Below are 19,293 nucleotides of genomic sequence, written 5' to 3' on the forward strand. Positions count from 1 at the left end.
CGGGGGCCACGGAGCCCAGCGAGCGGAACCGGCCGTGCGCCTCCAGGCTGCCGCTGCCCACGCGGCTCTCGATCTCCTCCGCGCGCTGCTCCGTGTTCTCCTTCTCCTCCTGGATCAGCCTGAGGGAAAAAGAGCCCCATAGGAATGTGACATTCCAACAAGGACTGGCACCGTCAAATTTTCTGAAAAATCCGTTTGCCAGGATTTCTTCTCCTGGGATGCTGAGAAGCCTCAGAGAAAAATGAAAACGACATTATCTCATTTGCTTCTCCTGTGTTTTGCTGCTTTGGAATGTGGTTTGGAGATTGTTTATCCAATAGGTGGTTGTTTGATTGGTTTCATGTGAATTGTTTTAACTTCATGACCAATCACGGGGTAAGGCTATGTGAGGACTCTGGAAGGAGTCACAAGTTTTCATTATCATTCTTTGTAGCCTTCTGTCTGTGTCCTTTCTCTATTCTTGAGTATAGTTTAATATAGCGCTCCTATCCTATAATATCCTATAGTGCTCCTATCCTATAGCACTCCTATCCTAAAATAATTGGTCTTCTAAGAACATGGAGTGAGATTCATCATTCCTCCCCTCGTCAGGGGACCCCAGAAAACACCATAAAGGACCATGCAAACAGAAGCGGCACTTAGCAGAAAACCGTGGGGAAATTACCATTTTTCAGCGTATTTTTGTCAAAAGCTCCACAGCAGACAGGCCATACCTGATCTCTTTGTTGATTGCATCCAACTGTTCCTGCAGCATTATGGCCAAAGTCTGAGCATCAGCCTGACCACTTGGTGACAGCAGATCGACTGAGCTGAAAATGGTCTCCCTGTCGTCCTCCATGTCAGACACATCCACATCACTCTCAAATGCTTGTGCCACGTTTGCCAACACACTGGCTTGCTGGGCCCGCTCCCAGTCCTGCTCATTCAGGGTCTGAACCTAGAAGAATCCATTAAAGAAATAAATCCAAGTTCAAATGGAAAAAAGTGACATCTCTACTACTTATCAAGATGTTTAAAATAATTTATGTAAGTCCACTTACATGCTGAATGCATCCATCAAGACAGCAATGTTTAGAGAAATGTAAAAAAAAAAGCTATAATGTAGGAAGCTTTAAACTTCATTTAACTGCAAGATGCAGAACACATATTTAATTACAGCAGAATTTTGCTATCAATTCCATGGGAACTATGGAATCAGTTTTATATAATGGGCACTCATGCATCCTGAAAGGTAATGGAAACTGCTTGCAGAACAGTAATGTGTTAGATTAGAGTGTACAGACACAAAAGCAGGACTGCTTCAAATTGTGCTTTACAGGCTTATCAAAATTAAAAAACAAAAACAAAAATTAAAAAGAAAAAAACCAACATAACAAAATAGGAGCTCCAAACTATAATCTTGCAACTCTTTGCTAACAATTAAAAGGACCAGCAGCTGTTCATGAGTTGGTAACACAGGATCTATAAAACTCAGGAATTTTCTCCCAGGTCTTCCCAATTCTAAAACCTCCTTGCACCTGATTAGCCTCATGCACTGAAGAAATCTGTTTTGTTATCTGTATTTTCCCTCCTTACCTTGGAAGGCTCGTCCCTGAGAGCAGCCAGACGCCCCTTCTGGGGCCGCCTCAGCACGGAGGAGGAGCTGTAGGAGTCTGTGTGGCTGTCCCCCACAGAGGAGGATGGCACAGGGAATCTGAAATCTGCTCTGCTGCAACGCAAAACAAACATTTCATCTTTACTAAGGGAGAAAGAAACAAACAAAAATTGACCCACAGGATTTATCTTGTCCCACCACTGCCAGTTGTTTTTAAGCAGTATAAAAGTTGTTTTATATGCTCTATAAAACTGAATATATAGCTATGACTGAAATATTTTCATTTATAATATGCAAAATTGTATTTACCATAGTGACCTTAAAGAAAATAGGAAAAAACCAAACTACTGCTGGTACCTATGATGAAGTGATGTGGCTCTGAGCCTCACTTGGTCGTTTTCAGCCCTTAATGCATCAACATTTAATACAAGTTGATCCTGGAAAAATAAATCGAAAAAACATATCATATGTTTTTAAAAAAAAAAATAGTGTCAAATACAAATTTATAAACTCACATTTAGGTTTTTTATCTCATTTCCCTGAAAGTTGGAAATAACAGATTTTAAGATATAGCCTTTATCTATTTAAACATTGTTTTTGCTACACACAATACAGCACTGTCACAAAAGGACATCCCAGAATAATCCTGCTGCCTCTCTACCCTGACTCTAATAATGACAATATGTATTTTAAAAACAGCTATGAGTTCACATGCTACAAAGTTAATTATAATTAAGTGATGATAAGATACAAGAAGATTTACTCAATCTTTCTGCACAAAAGGATCTACAAGCATTCACTTTTAATTTGGACAGTTTTACATGCTCTAGAAACTCGGAATTTAACAGCAGAGAAATACAATGAATGAGAAAACAGCAAAAGCCTAAATAAAATAAAAAGTGGCTGATAATGAACATCTGTAAGGAGGGACCTTGTCATTTCCAGGACAAGCAGAATATAAGCTGCTATTGCTAAGGAGAAGCCAAGTCTAATAAATAGCTCTCCCTCTGCTCCCCAGTTCTTAAAATTAAAAAAAAAAAACTTAGCAGTTGCACAAGCATTTTGTGATATTCAATGCTTTGAGAAAACCTCATGGAAAAACACCCAACATTAAAAGTATTTCTCATTTGGTTTTGCTGTTCAAGGTCATATGTACAAGAGTATAAAAATTCTACACAATCTCCAAACTTTGGCCAATTGCCAACATATACAAGCCCTTCACATATTCAAAAATGTTACGTATCATCTAAAAGGTTATGTATTATCTATAAAATCCCCCTAAAACTGTGGCACACAATACCATAAAATAAGCAATAACAATTCCTTTCTCTTAAACAGAGGGGGAAATGTTAAGTTTTATGAGGAATTAAAATCTAATCCTGCTTTGTAGCAAGGCAGCAATTAAGTTCCAAGATAATATTTCAGAAATGCAGTCTACCTTTTCATGCTGAAGTTCTTCTATTTGTTTTTTTGCATTTTCAATTTCTCGTAGAAGTGAATTCTGAAATAAAAGGCATCACAAATTAAGTCACTCATAAGCTTTACACTTTTAAATCATAACCATGATGACTATCAAAAAAAAATGCAGACAACACTACACAAATGCATCTTAAAATTACACATCCTTGATTGCTTCCATCATTTCACTTTGATTATAGCTGAAGGTTTCTCCTTCCAGGTGTACAGCTCGCTAAATAATGGATTTAGTAATAGTATTGGTTCCATAAATCTTTAATAGCAATAGCAGCCTTTTAAAGCTCCATTTCACAGTCTAACTAGTAAAAAAAAGGGAATAATTATGGAATAATTAAAAGTAATTCAACAAAGACCACATGATGAGAACAAAGTCTTAATATTACTTGAATGTTTCTTCCCAACTTAACATAAAAGAATGAGCTGGATGCCTCAACAAGAACATCTTTCTAGAAGCTGTTAACTACAGTAAAGGACAAGTAGATTTTCCTCATTATTTGCAAATGTAGTTATGGTTTGGAAGATAAGAGGGAGTCAAGGTTAACCCTGAGACACCACCTATTATTCAAACATTATGCGTGAATGCAAGAGGAAGCAAACATTCAGTACAAGTCTGGAAACACCATTTGTGTTCCAAAGCATTTTATTGCCATGACTTTAAAACCAAAGACACTCAGCTTTTCCTGAACCATTTCCCCAGATGGTCATTTCACCCTCTAGTAAAAGAAACCAAATATATTTTATGCCAAGACCAAGCAACTCAAAGTCAGCATCAACTTTAGAAGACACTGCTTTGCTGGATGAAGGGATCTAACTTCAAGCTCTGCATGGAAAAATAATCCATAAGGATCTAGATCCAAAAGCAGAAGGGAAGAAAAAGAGTGAAAAGTGTGTCAGAAGAGATGAACTGAGTGCAGGGGAAAGCTCCAAGACGTGCACTGACAGTGCAGGAAAAGCCCATTTACATGCATATAGCGAGTCCCAAAATGAGCTACCTGAGAAGAAAGGCAAATTGCAGGAATCCCACAATGACTCAGGGGAACTTGTACAGCCAAAAGCAGTGGGAAACAAAGGAAACTGAACTGGAAAGGTCAAAGTTCCAATGCTTTAGGCTTCCTGTGTTACACTGGATGAGCCTATTTATGCAATCTGCACCAGTCAAATAAAAAAGGATAAAGCTTCTTAAAAGCTGACTTCTCAACACCACTGTGCAGTGCCCAGGGACAATCTCAGAAATTATTTTTAAGAGCATATTTTCAAAATCCACACTAAAACAGAGCCTTAACAGCAACTACTTACTAATAAGGATTTTGTGTTTATTTGCTGAAGTTTTGGACATGTTGCAAAAGGCACAAATCATTACAGAATTACACATTCATTACTGGAATGTGACTTGTTACCTTGTCTTCCAGGGCAGCCATCCTCTCCTTGAGATGAAGCTGGAGCCTTTCATTGGATTCAGACAGGAGCTTATCAACAGTTTCTGACAAACGTTTATTATGCTCTTCATTCATCTTCTCTCTCTGTCTAGCCTGAGATACAAAGAAGCTGCTGAAAAAATTTCAGATTTGCAGTATCTCTAATAATTTCCAGGTTATGAAGGCATCAAGCTTTCTTTAATCCAAATGCATTTTTTAACAGCAATATTTTTCCACAGAGGAACACTGCCTGTGCCTCCAGGGCTCTGTAAAGGGAATCTAAGGGACACTTCAGTCTTTAATAAGTGATCCAAGATCAGAAGTTCAAAAATCCAAGCCTACATTAACAAAAAATTTAAAAGGCACAATTCAGAATGGATTCCATTATCTGCAACCCAGGAACCAATTTTTCCATCGTCATTTAATTCAGCAAGTTTCTTCAAACTTTTATTGGAGACTTTCAGCACATTCTCCTTGAGATTTAAGGTTAGCCACAGTACAGTGACTCACTAGCAGCCAGCCTAAACTCTAGCTTTATTTTAAAGCTGAGAAACAAAGCGGATTAGGTTCTTGCTTTCAGCTTTTTATCTTTGTCAAAATGATGTGCAGTACCCTTTGCAGTTCTTGATTCTTCTCTTCAAGCTGTGCCTCCATCTGTCTCAGCCGCTCCTCAATATTGCCGTGTCTCTCCTCAGCCTGTCAATTTGAGAGCAAAATTAGAATTTGGGTGGGTTTTTTAGGCTCCAACAGCACAGAAACACTGAGGCACAGGAATATTTCTAACATGCTTTGCACAACTGCCATTTATGATAAAGGACAATGCAGAACAGATGCTTTTCTGTCACCAAAAGGACCTTGCAAGAGTTCAGATGGGAAGTGGCAAAATGATGAAACCTCTCACCCCTAAGTACCATCATGAATCAACTACTACTATTTGCAAACAAGCTTGCAACAGCAAAGTTCATTCATATCCCCAAGAAATAAAACAAAAAAATAAATAAAAGTAAAGACTGAGTGCATTTTCAGCTTCTCCTCACTAGCCTGGACGATGGGACTCTTTGTTAGTAATCATGGCAAAGCAGAAAGCAGCAAGCAGAGACAAGGACTAAGATACAAATTCTACCTTCCTAAGCTTGGTGGCAAGTTCCAAAACTTTAGCATCTTTAGCAGCAGAGCTCCCAGGAGACAAAAGGTCAGACTACAGAGCCAGTTAGGGATAGGAAAGATAACAGGGAAAAAAAATGAAACTAAGGCTTTGAAAGAAAACATGCACACACACACTTGAAAAGGCTCATTTGTAGTTAACTAAATATAACTCTTTAGATTTCATTACTCCATTTGCAGCCCTCTAAAAATCTTAGTATTTGGTAGTACCACAACTTCTCTCTCTCCCCACTTGCTTCACTTGGCAGTGTAAGAAATTTAGGTTTATGTTTAGAAGACTTTATACCTATTATTGAATAATTTTAATAAAAAGTATCAAAATAATAATTCAGGGAAATAAATTTTTATGATGTAGAAGAGTTAACAGAAAACCCGCCTGAGTTCCAAAGAGCAGAAATTTAAAGAAAAAGATATTAAATTTTTTTTTAAAAAAAAGAGTAAATCAGAGTGTCTTCAGAGAGATGACTGGAAAAAAAGTAGGAAATAAACATTTTCTGCAGGAAATAAATATTTTCTGAATTATTTGTGGTAAAACTGGAAATCAAATGTAACCAAACCAACACTAGGAACAGATTTCCTGCAGTGGGACACCAATGGAGGAGGGAGTCTGGATGACACTGTGCCACCACCTCACCTTTGTAAGTGCTGCCACTCTCTGTGCCAGCTCAGCCTCCACCTCTGGCAAAGTCTCAGCTTTTCTCAGGGTCTGCTGCAGCTTTTGCTCAGCCAGTTCCAGTCGCTCTTGCAGTTGCCTGTTCTTATCTTCACTCTGCACAGGGTCATGGCCAGCAAGTGTTGAAGGTTAGAGAAGTGATTAGTTAGAAAGTGGTTGGCTAAACAACCATTTCTGGCTTATAAAGTTGGACTATTTCATGTCAAGCACTTCTCAAAGTTCCTCTCTCACTAAGGCAATAGCCTGTAAAAACCACTACATGCTATGCAAATCTTAAAAGTTTAGCTCAGAATGAGTAATTTTCACCCACAAAACTAAAGATGCTTGGATACACATACAGCAACTTAAAAATTCACAATTAATAGGGACAACAGCCCTGCTGCCTCAAGATAAAGTGCACTAAATTTCTCAAAACCATTTCCCCTTCCCAGTAAAGCTGTCTCATCTTTATTCCCAGGGTAAAAATCTCTGCAATGTATGACTCCAGCTCCTGAAAAACAATCACTAATAACAGCACATTACAGCTGATATTTATCTCCCTAAAAGCAAAGTGCTTGAGCACAGCATGAACATTAATTATCTCCATTAGCTTTATGCTGAGCAAAATGTACTTCATCTCATTTGAAACCACAACCTGTCGGTGCATGGAGTCTTTAGTGGCAATTTCATTTTCAAGTTTATCATTGAGGTCGTGCACGGATGTAGCTTCACGTTGTGCAGCGAGGTAGCGTTTCTCCAGAGTGGTGATCCTCTCCTCCATGTCCTCCTTCTGGGCCAGAGTCTGGGCAGGACACACAACAGAAGTCAGAATGTGAGAGGAAAATTTCAAATACAATATTTTTAAAATCAGGTTATTTTTCCCAGTAAAAATTTAAGTGGAAAGAAATGGCTTTTTAAAACAGTTAATGATTACTGGGTCTTTATTACCTTACACCACAGATCTGCTTCTTTCCTTTCCAATGGTACACACACAAATCTTGACTTGCTGGGGATGGTCAGAGAGTATTCTGGGATTTAATTAAGCTCCCCTTCTATCTAATAAGGATATGTGGGACCCTGGAGATTAGGGATTCAGCAGTGACAGGAACTGTCAACCACGTCACTAAAATTAAAGGGATTCCTCAACCAAGTGCAGCTTTTAAAAAAGGAAGCAAAAGTAATAAGCTAAGCATGTATGACAAGATCAAGCATTTCTTCCAGAACATGCTGAAGTTAGCAATGCTAAATTCCAATCTGTTAATGAAATTTGTAGTTAGTCATAGGTTTATCCTGAAGACAGATTTTTTTTTAAGTGGACAATGGGACCCTTTGGTCATTTAAGCAAAAATCAGACACCCATCATGTCCTAAAAAACCATTTTCTTCTCATCTATCAAACCAAAAACTTCCAAAAACATAAAGGTTCAACTGAGCACCAGTGAAACTAAAATTTTATAAAGACGGCATTTGTGACTTCCCAGATCCTGACAGTTCCTTCCTCACCTCTCGTACATCCCTCTGTAACTTTGTGTTCATTTCTTCAGATTTGATTAAGTCTTTCCTTGCTGTGTCTAGATCTTCTTCCAGCTCTGTTACTCTGCTGGACAAAGCAGTGAGGCGTTCTTTCATTTGTGTCTGCTCTTTGTTTTGCTTATCTATGATGTCTTGGAGTTCAATCACTTTAGCAAGGTTTTCATCGTGGCATAATGAACCATCAGAGGATCTCTATTAAACAGAAAAAAAAGTGTATTAGCATGATGCTAATTAGATTGAAAAACAAATTGTTACTCACCTGTAAACATCCCTCCCCAAAGATAATTTTATTATTGAACAGACTGCAAAAGCTGAAATTTCAATAACTGTGACTTTTTAACTAGATGATCATTCAGAATTATTTTATTATGGTTTAAAATTAAAATGTTATAGTTAATGACTAAAACCCATATGTCTGCTAAGCAAAGTAAATAGCTGTACCTTCCCATTTGTAGTTGGTGTATTTTCTTGTTCATGATTTATATCCAGCATCCCATCTGGAAGTGTTTTCTTCTGATTATTTTGCTCTTTCAGAATCATTAACTGAAAGAAAAGTTTACAGACACATGTTTCAAGCCAATTCCTTTTTCACTAATAATATAAGGAACAGCTGCAAAAGCAAAGGAACAAAACAATTACTGATTCTACTGCCAGGTATGTATTAATAAAATCTGGCATAGGCACTCAAATACCTTATGCCACTGCAAACCCTTATTTTAAAGGCACAGGGACTCTTTTTGTTGGTTTGGTTGGGGTTTTTTGGTTGGGTATTTTGGGGGCAGAGAGGGTGTCAGGAGGTTGAGGTTTGGTTTTTTCCTCTCCTGCTCTTTCAAAGCAGCTAAGTTAAAAATTAACAATTATTCTGTCTGGCAAGAAATCAAAAGGAAGAAGTGAAAGTGAAACTTAATAAATTACTCTGAACAAATATTGACTGAAACACCCACAATGGACATATGAAGCCTTCTTTTAAGACAGAAACTTACCTCTTTATGTGTAGTACCTAGTTCTTCTTCCAATAAGCTACACCTTTCAAGGGCTACTCGTAATCTCTCCCTTACCTGAAAGGGTAATTTCAAATTATTTGAAATCATTCAAGTCAAAAAGAAATCAATTTTACTTGATGCCATGCCTTTACAGACAATAAATGACACTGTTTCCATTACACTTAGAAACCTTCTTAATCTGGAGTCAGTCCTAATTACAACACATGCTACCAAAAAAACAACCAAATAATCTGTGTCTTATCTAGCTTTTCCTTTTTTTGTCATAAGCAACATGACCTGTATGTTTAGGCACTAAAGAACTAAACATACCCAGAATTTGCTCGTCCTTCTGCAAGGCACAGACTGTGTTTGCTTTTGCTCATTTACAACATGGAAGAACAAGTAAAATTACACTTAAAATCATTTGCCACATTTTATATACAAGGGTCCCAAAGACAGGTAAAGTGCAAGTTGGCAACAAAATTTACAGTGAACTTCAGCAGTTGCATATCCTGCTGTTAATATCAGGCACAACTGAAGGGAGGAGCTCTTTTAATTCAGATTTCTATCCCAGTGTAAGCAGATTCCTCTCTAGTCTATTTCTTTTATTAGATAATCAAAAGGATAAATCCTGATTTTGTACAGGTAAGCAGCTGTGTGCATTCCTACAGCAAATATATTGGTCCTGAACCATGCTGAGTTTACATTAACACAGTTAATGAAATGCTTGAATAAACCACAGCACCTTGCTTTAGTTAAGTGCAGCACCTTAATTTAGCAGAGCATTTACCAATGCAGTTACACTGCAGAGATTTCTACAATTTCAGTACAAAAATTGCCTAGCCCACACAAAGGAAAGAGGATGAAAAGGTGTTAGGTACAATAATTACCTTTTCATCAAGGGCTTTGTGGTGCTCAAATAAGGATTTTAGTGCTTTGAGAACTTCTACTTCACTAGAAACTCCTGCTGGAGACTGAGCTTGCCTCTTCACCACAGTCATCCTGAGGGATCGCTCATGCCTGGAGACAAGACACTCCAAATGTTCCAGTAATAGCTAAAGCAAAAGGAAACAAAAAGAAAGGAATAATGTTTATTCCAGTTCTGTACAGCTGCAGAAAACTTTGCCTCCTAGAACATCAAGTGTAGAGTTCTAAACTTCAAATTTCAGAGACAAAGGATATTGTATAGAATGTAAGGACTGTTTTTAACATTTCAGCTGTATTAGCAGTGTAAGCTGCTCAAACACATCACCTCAACCTGCCCACTCTGCTCCTCTGATCCCAGAGCTGCAGGATTACAAAACTCTAACAACAAGAAATCTGGATGGCAGATAGCAGTGCAGTCTTACAAGCTTTTCCTGATTCTGCACAGCAGCATTTGGAGCTGTGCACAAGCTGCCAAACCCTCTTGATCAATACACACACATTTGCACTTCCATGGGGATTCATGTACAAGTATCAGGGGAAAAACACTTGTAGCTTTTCAAATTCAACATTTGTTTTCCGCCCTGTAGCTGGATGCTTTAACAATGGTGAGTTTGGAGAAGACAAGGAACTGACCCTCGTGTTATTCCTTTCTGCTTTCAGTTCAGCAATTTCTTCTTCCCTTTCAAGCAGCTGCTCCCTGCATACATTCAGCTCTTTTGTGAGCGCTGCAAATTCCTGGAACAAACCAGACAGAAATATAAGCACATCAAATATCAGCACACAGTGAGAGTGGATTCATATGAACACTTGACAGTTCCTTAAGGCATTAATTTCAGATGTGCAAAGCCAATACAACTGTATAGTCATGCTAAGCCAGCTTCAGTTCAAACATTTAAAACCTTTATGCTGCCAACTGTAAAGACAAACGATGTTTGACCAGGACTTTGAAAACTTTGTTTGTGTCTCAAAGCAATTATATTGCCTTGAGTTGGGGTTTCCCTGGTAAGCAAAAGGAAAAACATATTTGTAACATGCTTTGTTATAGTTTCAAAGAGTTGTTAGTTTTGTGTGTTTTGGTTTGTTGTTTTTTTAACAACTGCTGAGGGAGACATGAAAAAACAGAGCACTAAGCACAGCAAAATAACATGACATATTTCAAGTCAGTATTTAATTGTGAGCAACAATGAATAATCCTGACATGTACCAGATTACAGCTAAATACAGGAATTTCATTCAAGCCTTCCTTGCAATCTCACAAAAGGGAATGAAGCAGCCCTTTTCTTACAGTTCTGCTAGAAATCTCTAAGGATTAGAATCAGAATTTTCTGAAAGCTGAGCCCAGGGGCTCAAAGTCCTCACAAGGCTCACCCTTCAAATTCAATAAAGATTTCACCAAACAAAACCCAACCAAAGTGAAATAGTACAGAGTGAAATGTCAACAGGGAACAGGAGTGGAGCTAACTCACAACACTTACTGCATGCTTATTACTGCAGTGAACATGGTCAGTATGGAAGAATATCCTCCTACAGTTAGGGGTTTCTGCCAGGAAATGATTGTACTAATATCTGCAAGAGCCACTGCAGCCTAAACCATATCCCCTCTCTATCAACAGCCTCACTAAAAATAAAATAATATAAACCTTAACTTAATATAAAAGACATTTAAATGTTCTATTAACTCAGGGAGCATACTCTGAATAGAACAAGAGGTACAACTATACACCACATTTAGAAGCAAACACAAAGCATAACTTAATCTACCCTGGAAAAATTTAAAGTCTAATCTGAACTGCACTAGAAATGAGAATTGACAGTGTGAATGTGAACAAGTCCATCCTTTAGAAAAGAGCCTTGCAAGAAAGCAACCCTCATATCTTGTCAATGCACTTTATAATGTGAAAATAAATATGCCTCAGTCACTGCAGTGGCCAGTGAACACCCCAGGAGCATTTGCATAAGAAAACATCAAAATGCTATCAAAATTTCTGTTCTTCAAAAAAAGGGAAATACTCATAAACAAGAGCCTTGCCTAATAAACAATGGATTTGCACAGCTGAACTGGTGATTAGCAGAACAAGGTGAACACAAATAGCCAGCTAAGTGGAGACACAATTGCTGCTTCTCTACTTTTTCCAAACTCTGCAAGACACACTGCTTATCAGCCAGCAGCTGCATATCAAGTGAAAGCTTAAGATGGAGCTGTTCTGCAGCAAAATTCAAAGTGACAGAATGCACATGCTTAAAAACAAAAGGCCACATCAGCCAATTAATTATACTAAGCACATCTGCAAATTCTAGCATGCAGCTAAAATAAGCAGCCACGGTCAAAAGACACTGCAATTTCCAATATTCATTTGGTTAACCTTATTCTAAAATATACACAACTGAAAAGACAAAAACTACATTGCACAATATACACCTGGAGTGAACTCTGGAATCACTAACATATCAAGCTTTTAAAAGTTGCTGTGAAAAAGACAGCAACACGACCACCACCACAGATGCAGAATCCATCCCTATAATCCCTGCTCATTGGAAAAAAGTTTCAGTCCCCCCCACTTAATCAGCAAAAAACTGCAAAACATCTTCATTTATTTTCCTTTTTCAACTGCTAAATTATTTGATTTCTCTAACACACTTAATAATTACATTAATATAAATATTTCACTGCAGTATTTCATTTGCATTCTTAAAAAAAAAGAGGCCTATTATTTTCAAAATGGCTAGGAAATACTTCCAAAACAACCTCGTCTGTAAATACAGCTACCAGAACTTTTACACACACAAAACAAGCTACAAAAGGGTCCTGAGTGCAAGGTAAACCAAGAGAGGAAAAACCTGCTTCAAGCTTCACTGAAGCTGACAGAAATATAGACTCTACCATGAGCTTTCCCAGCAGAGTGCTCCTTCACATCCAAGCTTTTCCTGCACCTTCAACATCCTACCTGTGGGAGCTTCCAAGACTCCCATGGAATTGGCAGCACACTCCTCTTTTGCTCTCACATGAGCTCAGGTAAACCAGAAACCAAAGCTCCCATTTTTCAAGGGCAGTCCCCACTTATCTTTACAGATTAGATAAGTACATAATACTGAGAAGAGCTTGGTATGAACTTTCTTGGTGTGTTTCCCCTTCCAAATTAATAATAATATAAGAAGAGTAATTTTTAAAACCCTAAAAATGCTAACATCAACATTTAGAAACATCAATATCGCCCAATTCTCCAGATTACACTGGCCTGAAGTTTTATATTTTTCCTGCCTCTATCTATCTATCTCAAGTCTTGAGAACAGGACGAAGAGCACAGCAAGGACTACCAGACACTGTCTCATCATCCTTTTTCAACTCCAAATCACTGCACAGCATCAATATATGGATATCTTTTATCTGTATGAGCTTCCCCATGTGAAAACCAGCTGTATATTTGAAAGGAAGGCTATTCACTCCTCAGATGGTTACAGGACACAGAGTTCCAGTCCATTGCATACTCCTGTGTAAATATAAATTGTGGCACAAATAGATCCCAATTGTGACATGAACCATCACACTGTCAGATGACCCAGAGCAAGAGTGCACACAGGAATTTATATTGCTGCTGCATAAACACACTGACAGGGATTGCTGCCATTGCATAACACCTCCACTGCTGTTTGTTTTGACATAATAGAGTTGCTTTGAGTCCCGTGAGCTGCCTAAGAAGGAACATTTGAACGTCCTTAGTTTCAGCTGACACTGCCAAAAGACATGTCCTTTCTAGTTTTAATACTTACCTTCAATGAGAGACAATTTATGATTTCCTTAAGCAGTTCAAAAGCAGAGAAACTATTTGCAGCTTTATAATTTCAAAAAAATTCCAGCTGTCTCATAATTTCTTCCTTGGCATTAGATAAACGTACAGAAAGAATTAAAAGAAAAAGGAAAGAATCCTGAGAGACTTTCCCACTTGTCCACAAAGCTGTATCACTTTTCTGTAATTGAGAGGACTGAGGGCAACAGAATGAAGTTCTGCTCAGTTTCTGGCTGCCATTAAAATAATAACTACACAGCACTGGAGATTGACAAGAATGGAACTCACAATAAGCACTTCAGAACACTCACTCAAATCGGTGGGAGAGTGCTGAATTTACCAGGGAAATACTCCCTGCTGATTAGAACATTCTGGCAAACACCCATGCTCTACACTAAACTGGAATGTTTACTGAAGAAAGTAACTTTCTGACCCAACTGAATCATTCCAAACACATCACTCTTGCTGCCAGAAATAAATATTCTCAACAAAAAGTCACATTGAGCAAGTAAGTTGGTTCTTGTTCAGTAATTCATTTTTGGGGTTTTTTTTTGTTCCCAAACTCCAGGATTTTTTAAAGCAAGAGCATTTCCTCTACCTAAACCTTCAGAGCTGACCTTCAACCTTCAGTATTTAGATGCCACAACATAAACATCCTTCCAAAAGCTGGATCTATTAGTGCTGAGCTGTCAAGCCTGGCTGAGCTGACACACTTGGGAACTCCAAGATCCCAATCCAGGAACATTCCAGCTTTCAGAGAACAGGTTCCCTTCATGCTCATTACAAACATAATTCATAGGTCTCACAGGTAGCACATCACAGACCAATAAATGCTACATGACAGGAAGATAGTATTTAACCTAGGGGAAACACTTGAAAGAAACAGAGGTAATTCCTGAACGCCTGTTAATATAAGTTGTGCATTAGGGATGCTCCACAAATAACTAAATTTGTTTGGAATTTGATCAAGCAAAAAAAAAACCTTATTCCACAAGAAAATGCATCACCACTCGAGTGCACAAACAATCATGAATTACAAGTGATCACATGGCCAGAAAATTTACATAAATTATGAAAATATATGTCATAAAAAAGAGAAACATTTTGAATCCATCAAATATTATTAAATACTGTAAAATAGTAACTTCAGGCAATAGAAGATAAAGTTGTGTCTGTGACATCTTTAGGAACATCTCTCACCCAAATATATGATTGGAATTTATCTGTTTAATCTCCAAGTGATATTTTGGTTTACTGTTATCATTCTGGTCTGCAGACTGAATATCAAGCAAGCCACTCACAAATCTGAGCAGCTGAGGAGAGCAGAAAAAGAACAACTGGGGGAAGTGCAGGACATCAGGGGTGAAAACCAATGGGATCTGAGATAAGCTTCCATCATGATGTTTGTACTACATATAAATCACAATTATTCCAAATGATGACTACACGAAAATGGCAAATATACAGTCTAAAAAAAAAAAAAAAACAAGCAAAGAAAATGTAACTATCTAGGTTTTTTCCCTAGGGTATTTCACAGTCACTTCACTTTAAATCCAAGGGGTTTAGGTAGCACACAGTGACCAAGAGCCCCAGTATATTTGAAAGTTCCTAGCAAGCAAATTTTCATACCTATAAAGTCACACATTTGTTTTGGGATTTTTTAGGCTAAGAATCAGAACTATAAAATGATGAAACAGTTCAAGGATATTGAGAGATAAAAGTGAGGAGAACTGACTTGTTTTCACCATTAAATCCAACCTTGGAAAAAAACACAGTCACACACCAACACAGATTATGCTTTGCCTGTTCCATGTAGTTAAACACATTGCTTTCAACCTTTCCATATCTCTGGCACTTGCTGATGGGAAAGAGAAAAATAAGCATGCAGTGTGCAAAGAAAAATATTTTCCTTTTCACCTCATGAAACTAATTTCCAGTGAGTATCAAGCAGCCTGAAATTACTAAGCTAGAAACGTAAAACTTATTTCAAACATTAATAGAATTAATTCTATGAAACAAGTTTATCTTTTGTTCTCAAAACCCCCAGAACTTAAAAGGGAGTGTAAGAGAATACTTCAAGTAACACTAAAACATGGATATGATGAATTCTGGTGTTTTGGAACACTGAAAGGCTTTTCAGTCTCAAAGTAGCTGTTTTTCCAAGTGGAGCTAACTACCCACCAGAGTGAGAACACACTGGAGCTCATTACATAATTAGTGTATTGGCCTCCTTTCCTATTTCTGTGTACGCATAAGATGTTTTATAACTCAAAACACAAGCACCAAAACAGAGGTTCAGACTTCTTTTCAGTCAAAAAAATTCTCCCCTTCCAACTAGTGGCACTGAGATATAGAAAAAGCTTAATACCACCTCTGGTTAAATCTCAAAAATCTGTATTTGCTTTGAAAAAAAAACTACCTTTCTTTTTTTCCTCTATCAAAAATTACAACACTGTGCATGAAAACACTGAAGAGAATATTTCTGCCAGCCAGTGATCAATACTAAAGCTGAGTCACTTCTTACCATTCCATCCCTTTTTTTTTAGCAGGTCTCCTTCAAGTGTCCCTCTTGGACTGACCTATCTAGGCTTTGTCATTAACGCTGCTCAATCCTAAACAGGCAATTAAGTTTTAACGTGTTTACAGTTGCATAATGTTATTGCTCTAGAATGAAACTCTGGCTGTTCCCAGCCCACTTTGGAGCTGGAAGCAGAATCCACTGCCTGGCATTTGACAAGCCAAGAGCCAAAGGACTCCTCACTCACAGCCAGCAGGTACCAAATGTGTGCCCAAGGGAAAAATGGAAAAGCTTACATAGCAAGCCCAAGTCTCCATGGCAATAAGTGGGTTTCCAGTTACCATCCTTAGTGAGTTGCCAAAATTTATGCACAGTGTTCCCTGAGCTTGAACTACAAAGCACAAAATCCAGATTTCAGTGCTGGGAGCTTCCAGAAGCACAAGGAAATATAAGTAGGGAAAGGTAGGATTTGGCAGCTTGGCAAAAGGAATGCAGGAGGAAAAGAGAGGTACAAACACATCAGCTCCATGTTCTCCCCCTGCAACTCCCCTTCCCCAATCTAACTAACACATTCCAGACATGGTCTCTTTGGGTTGCAGGAGGTAAAAGTGCTGGAACCCAGACTTGGATCCAGCCTCTTGCTCCTTGGAGAATGAGGGGTTTTCCTTTCACCACATGAATCCCTGCTCAGACATCACACACACAGCAGCAAGGTCTGGAGTGGGAGCCTGCAAACCCTTGCGCACAGAGCCCTGGAATCATTAACTGCAGCCTGTCCAAACCTGGACAAGCAGATCCCTCACTGCCTGGCCTCCTGCATCTCATTTCCCCCAAACCCAGCAGAGCTGTTATGTACACAAGGGCAGGGGCAAAGCCTGGTGCAAAAGCAGATCTTTGTGCAGCACTGGAGAGCCAGCATTCCCTGGTCACACACCATGCTTGGGACCGAAGGGACACGGGGCAACCTTCCAGGCTCCTCTGTTATAGCCAGAGCTGCATCCATCCACCATGGGGAACACAAGTCACACATGTGACACAGCAAACAGTCCCTACAAGACTGTTTGCAGCTAATGTGAGCAAAACCAAGCCACAGCTGGACCGTACAACTGCTCTCTAGTCTGAGAAAATAAAGAAAGAGAACATGAGGTTGTTTAAACAAGGCAGAAAAGCTTATCCAGTCACTCCTATTACAACCTGCAGTTTGTTCTGCATCTTCTGTAGAGTAACCAGCCTTGGGATCATCACAACATTCAGAATCTCCAGTTCCTCCAGATAGTTTGTTAATCTTTGCACCAGCCTTAACAAATCAACACAGCTTGTTCAAAGCAGGGCAGATCACACAGGGTGATCACTTAACCCAGAGCAGACACAACCCCTTTTTATGCCAGCCTTTTAAACCCCTTTTAAAGCTACAGATGTGTATCAAATCAACCAGTGAAAAACTCTCCCAAAGTACCTGGTTCTCCCCCCAGGGCATTCTCCAAATATTCAATTGAGAGGGCAAACCCTGCAAGTTAGCAGCATGCACAGAGGATTAACAAGAAATGAACATACTGAGCACTAACTTGAAATACCAGTTTGAAGTTATTTTCTTCACTTGTCTTTGTAAAAATACTCATGAAATATTGCCTCTATTCAGGCAACACCGTGGATCTTCTCAGTAAGGAAGTTCAAAAGCTGAAGCATTACGAGAGCAAGCACAGGAAATACAGAAGCAGCCTTCAGACGTGCATGAAACTTGGCATCTATTCATATGCAACAGTAGCAGAAAACCTTGCAATCACTTCACTGTGGTGTGGCTATGCAAAGAATTCCACCTTAGCTCCTCCTCAGTGTACAGGAATACGCCCCCTGAAAGGGCAGATAAGGAACAAAAGTATTCAGAACCATACCGAGCTTGTTTTTCTTGGAAAAATGTCCAAATCAGCTAAAATATGCATCAGGAAAACTTCAGTCATCGTTGAAAAACGGGCTTTTCAGCTTGGGATGGCTACTTTGTGCAGAGCAGTAAGAGTTGAGAAAAGCTGATAACAAACTAATCCTTTCCAATACTGTACCACTCCAACCACCAAGATTCCAGAACAACAGCTTAATTTAACACAGAATAAGGCTACAGTACTTGGGGGGGTGTTTGAAAAACAACAGCCTCTCAGTGACACACTGAATCAATGAATTCTGAGGGTTTCACAATCAGAGTTACCACATTCCTACACCCCCAGCCTAGTCTATTTTGATGAGGAACTAATACAGTAAAGCAGCAGCACAACTTCTTAGGTGTAGCTTTAGGCATCTCCATTTTTGGAGTCCATGTTAGTGAAGAAACCTACCCACACCCATACCCACCATGGCAAAAGGAGAATACACTTGTACTTAATTAAAGAGCAAGAATCTTGCATTACCAGTTTGACAAGGTATGGGACCAAAAGCAGTCTCCATCTTTAATATGAGAGTAGAGGGATTTCACTGAAGTTTGTCCTCTCCTCACATAAAGCTGGTCAAGATTTCCTGGGATTCCATGCTGGATAGCACAGCATGCAATCTTCCTTGGGGATGCCAAACTGAAGAACAACTGCAAGATGTGCTGAGAAGATTTAAGAAGCTCTGTAATTTTCCTAGGACCCCCATTCTGGAGACTAAGCAGCTGTAGCAAGATTTTTAAGTTGTAAACAACATCGAATTGTAAGTTAACCTGGGCAAGAAAAATTATTTTTCTGCACATCAACTCTAAACATACTGCACTTACAAGAAACAGCACAATTCTAGCTCAGCTGGCATTAAATATTAAATTTCTATGACTTTTAAGAATTAAAAATTATTTAACCCTACATGCTACATTCTAGTCATGTTACATGACTAACACTGCACAGTTTTTTACAAGCAGACCCAGGACAAGACCCATCATGCACAACTATTTCAATGACAAGATACTCCTGCTTGCAAAAACTCTGAGCAGCAGCTGAGGCCCTGCCCTATTCTAATCGTTCATCTTGGCCTCTGGTTGCCAGCTTTAGTTCTGTGGCTAGCAGCTGAAAAGTACATTTTTCACACTCTGTTATGAGGGAATGCTTGGGAATATCTGAATAAGGCTGGCCAAGCCACCCTCATTAAACAAGCAGCAGCATGTACCTCCCCCTCACTGCTCTCCTATATTATATATATCTGTATTTATTATTTTTGCCAAGTGATGAACACTTCAGTCTTATAATTTCAAACTTGTTTAAGCAAGTAATACTCACTGAGGACAGAG

At 38.8% G+C, this 19,293-nt stretch overlaps 1 protein-coding gene across 1 annotated transcript in view; it reads right to left on the reverse strand.

Annotated features, from left to right (window-relative positions):
• PPFIA1 (PTPRF interacting protein alpha 1) overlaps nucleotides 1-19,293 on the reverse strand; it is a 53,359-nt gene that overhangs the window by 22,129 nt on the left and 11,937 nt on the right. Inside the window, exons 3-16 of the mRNA XM_031061177.1 lie at nucleotides 10,377-10,478; nucleotides 9,707-9,871; nucleotides 8,817-8,891; nucleotides 8,275-8,376; nucleotides 7,804-8,025; nucleotides 6,957-7,103; nucleotides 6,284-6,418; nucleotides 5,098-5,181; nucleotides 4,468-4,599; nucleotides 3,033-3,095; nucleotides 1,952-2,031; nucleotides 1,576-1,708; nucleotides 714-937; nucleotides 8-119 (exon numbers count right to left, since the gene is read on the reverse strand). Coding sequence (XP_030917037.1) covers nucleotides 8-119; nucleotides 714-937; nucleotides 1,576-1,708; nucleotides 1,952-2,031; nucleotides 3,033-3,095; nucleotides 4,468-4,599; nucleotides 5,098-5,181; nucleotides 6,284-6,418; nucleotides 6,957-7,103; nucleotides 7,804-8,025; nucleotides 8,275-8,376; nucleotides 8,817-8,891; nucleotides 9,707-9,871; nucleotides 10,377-10,478 — 1,776 coding nt within the window. The remainder of the gene's footprint in view (nucleotides 1-7; nucleotides 120-713; nucleotides 938-1,575; nucleotides 1,709-1,951; nucleotides 2,032-3,032; nucleotides 3,096-4,467; nucleotides 4,600-5,097; nucleotides 5,182-6,283; nucleotides 6,419-6,956; nucleotides 7,104-7,803; nucleotides 8,026-8,274; nucleotides 8,377-8,816; nucleotides 8,892-9,706; nucleotides 9,872-10,376; nucleotides 10,479-19,293) is intronic.

Source organism: Geospiza fortis, unplaced genomic scaffold (genome assembly GCF_000277835.1).
Source record: "Geospiza fortis unplaced genomic scaffold, GeoFor_1.0 scaffold590, whole genome shotgun sequence".
Lineage (NCBI taxonomy): Eukaryota > Metazoa > Chordata > Aves > Passeriformes > Thraupidae > Geospiza > Geospiza fortis.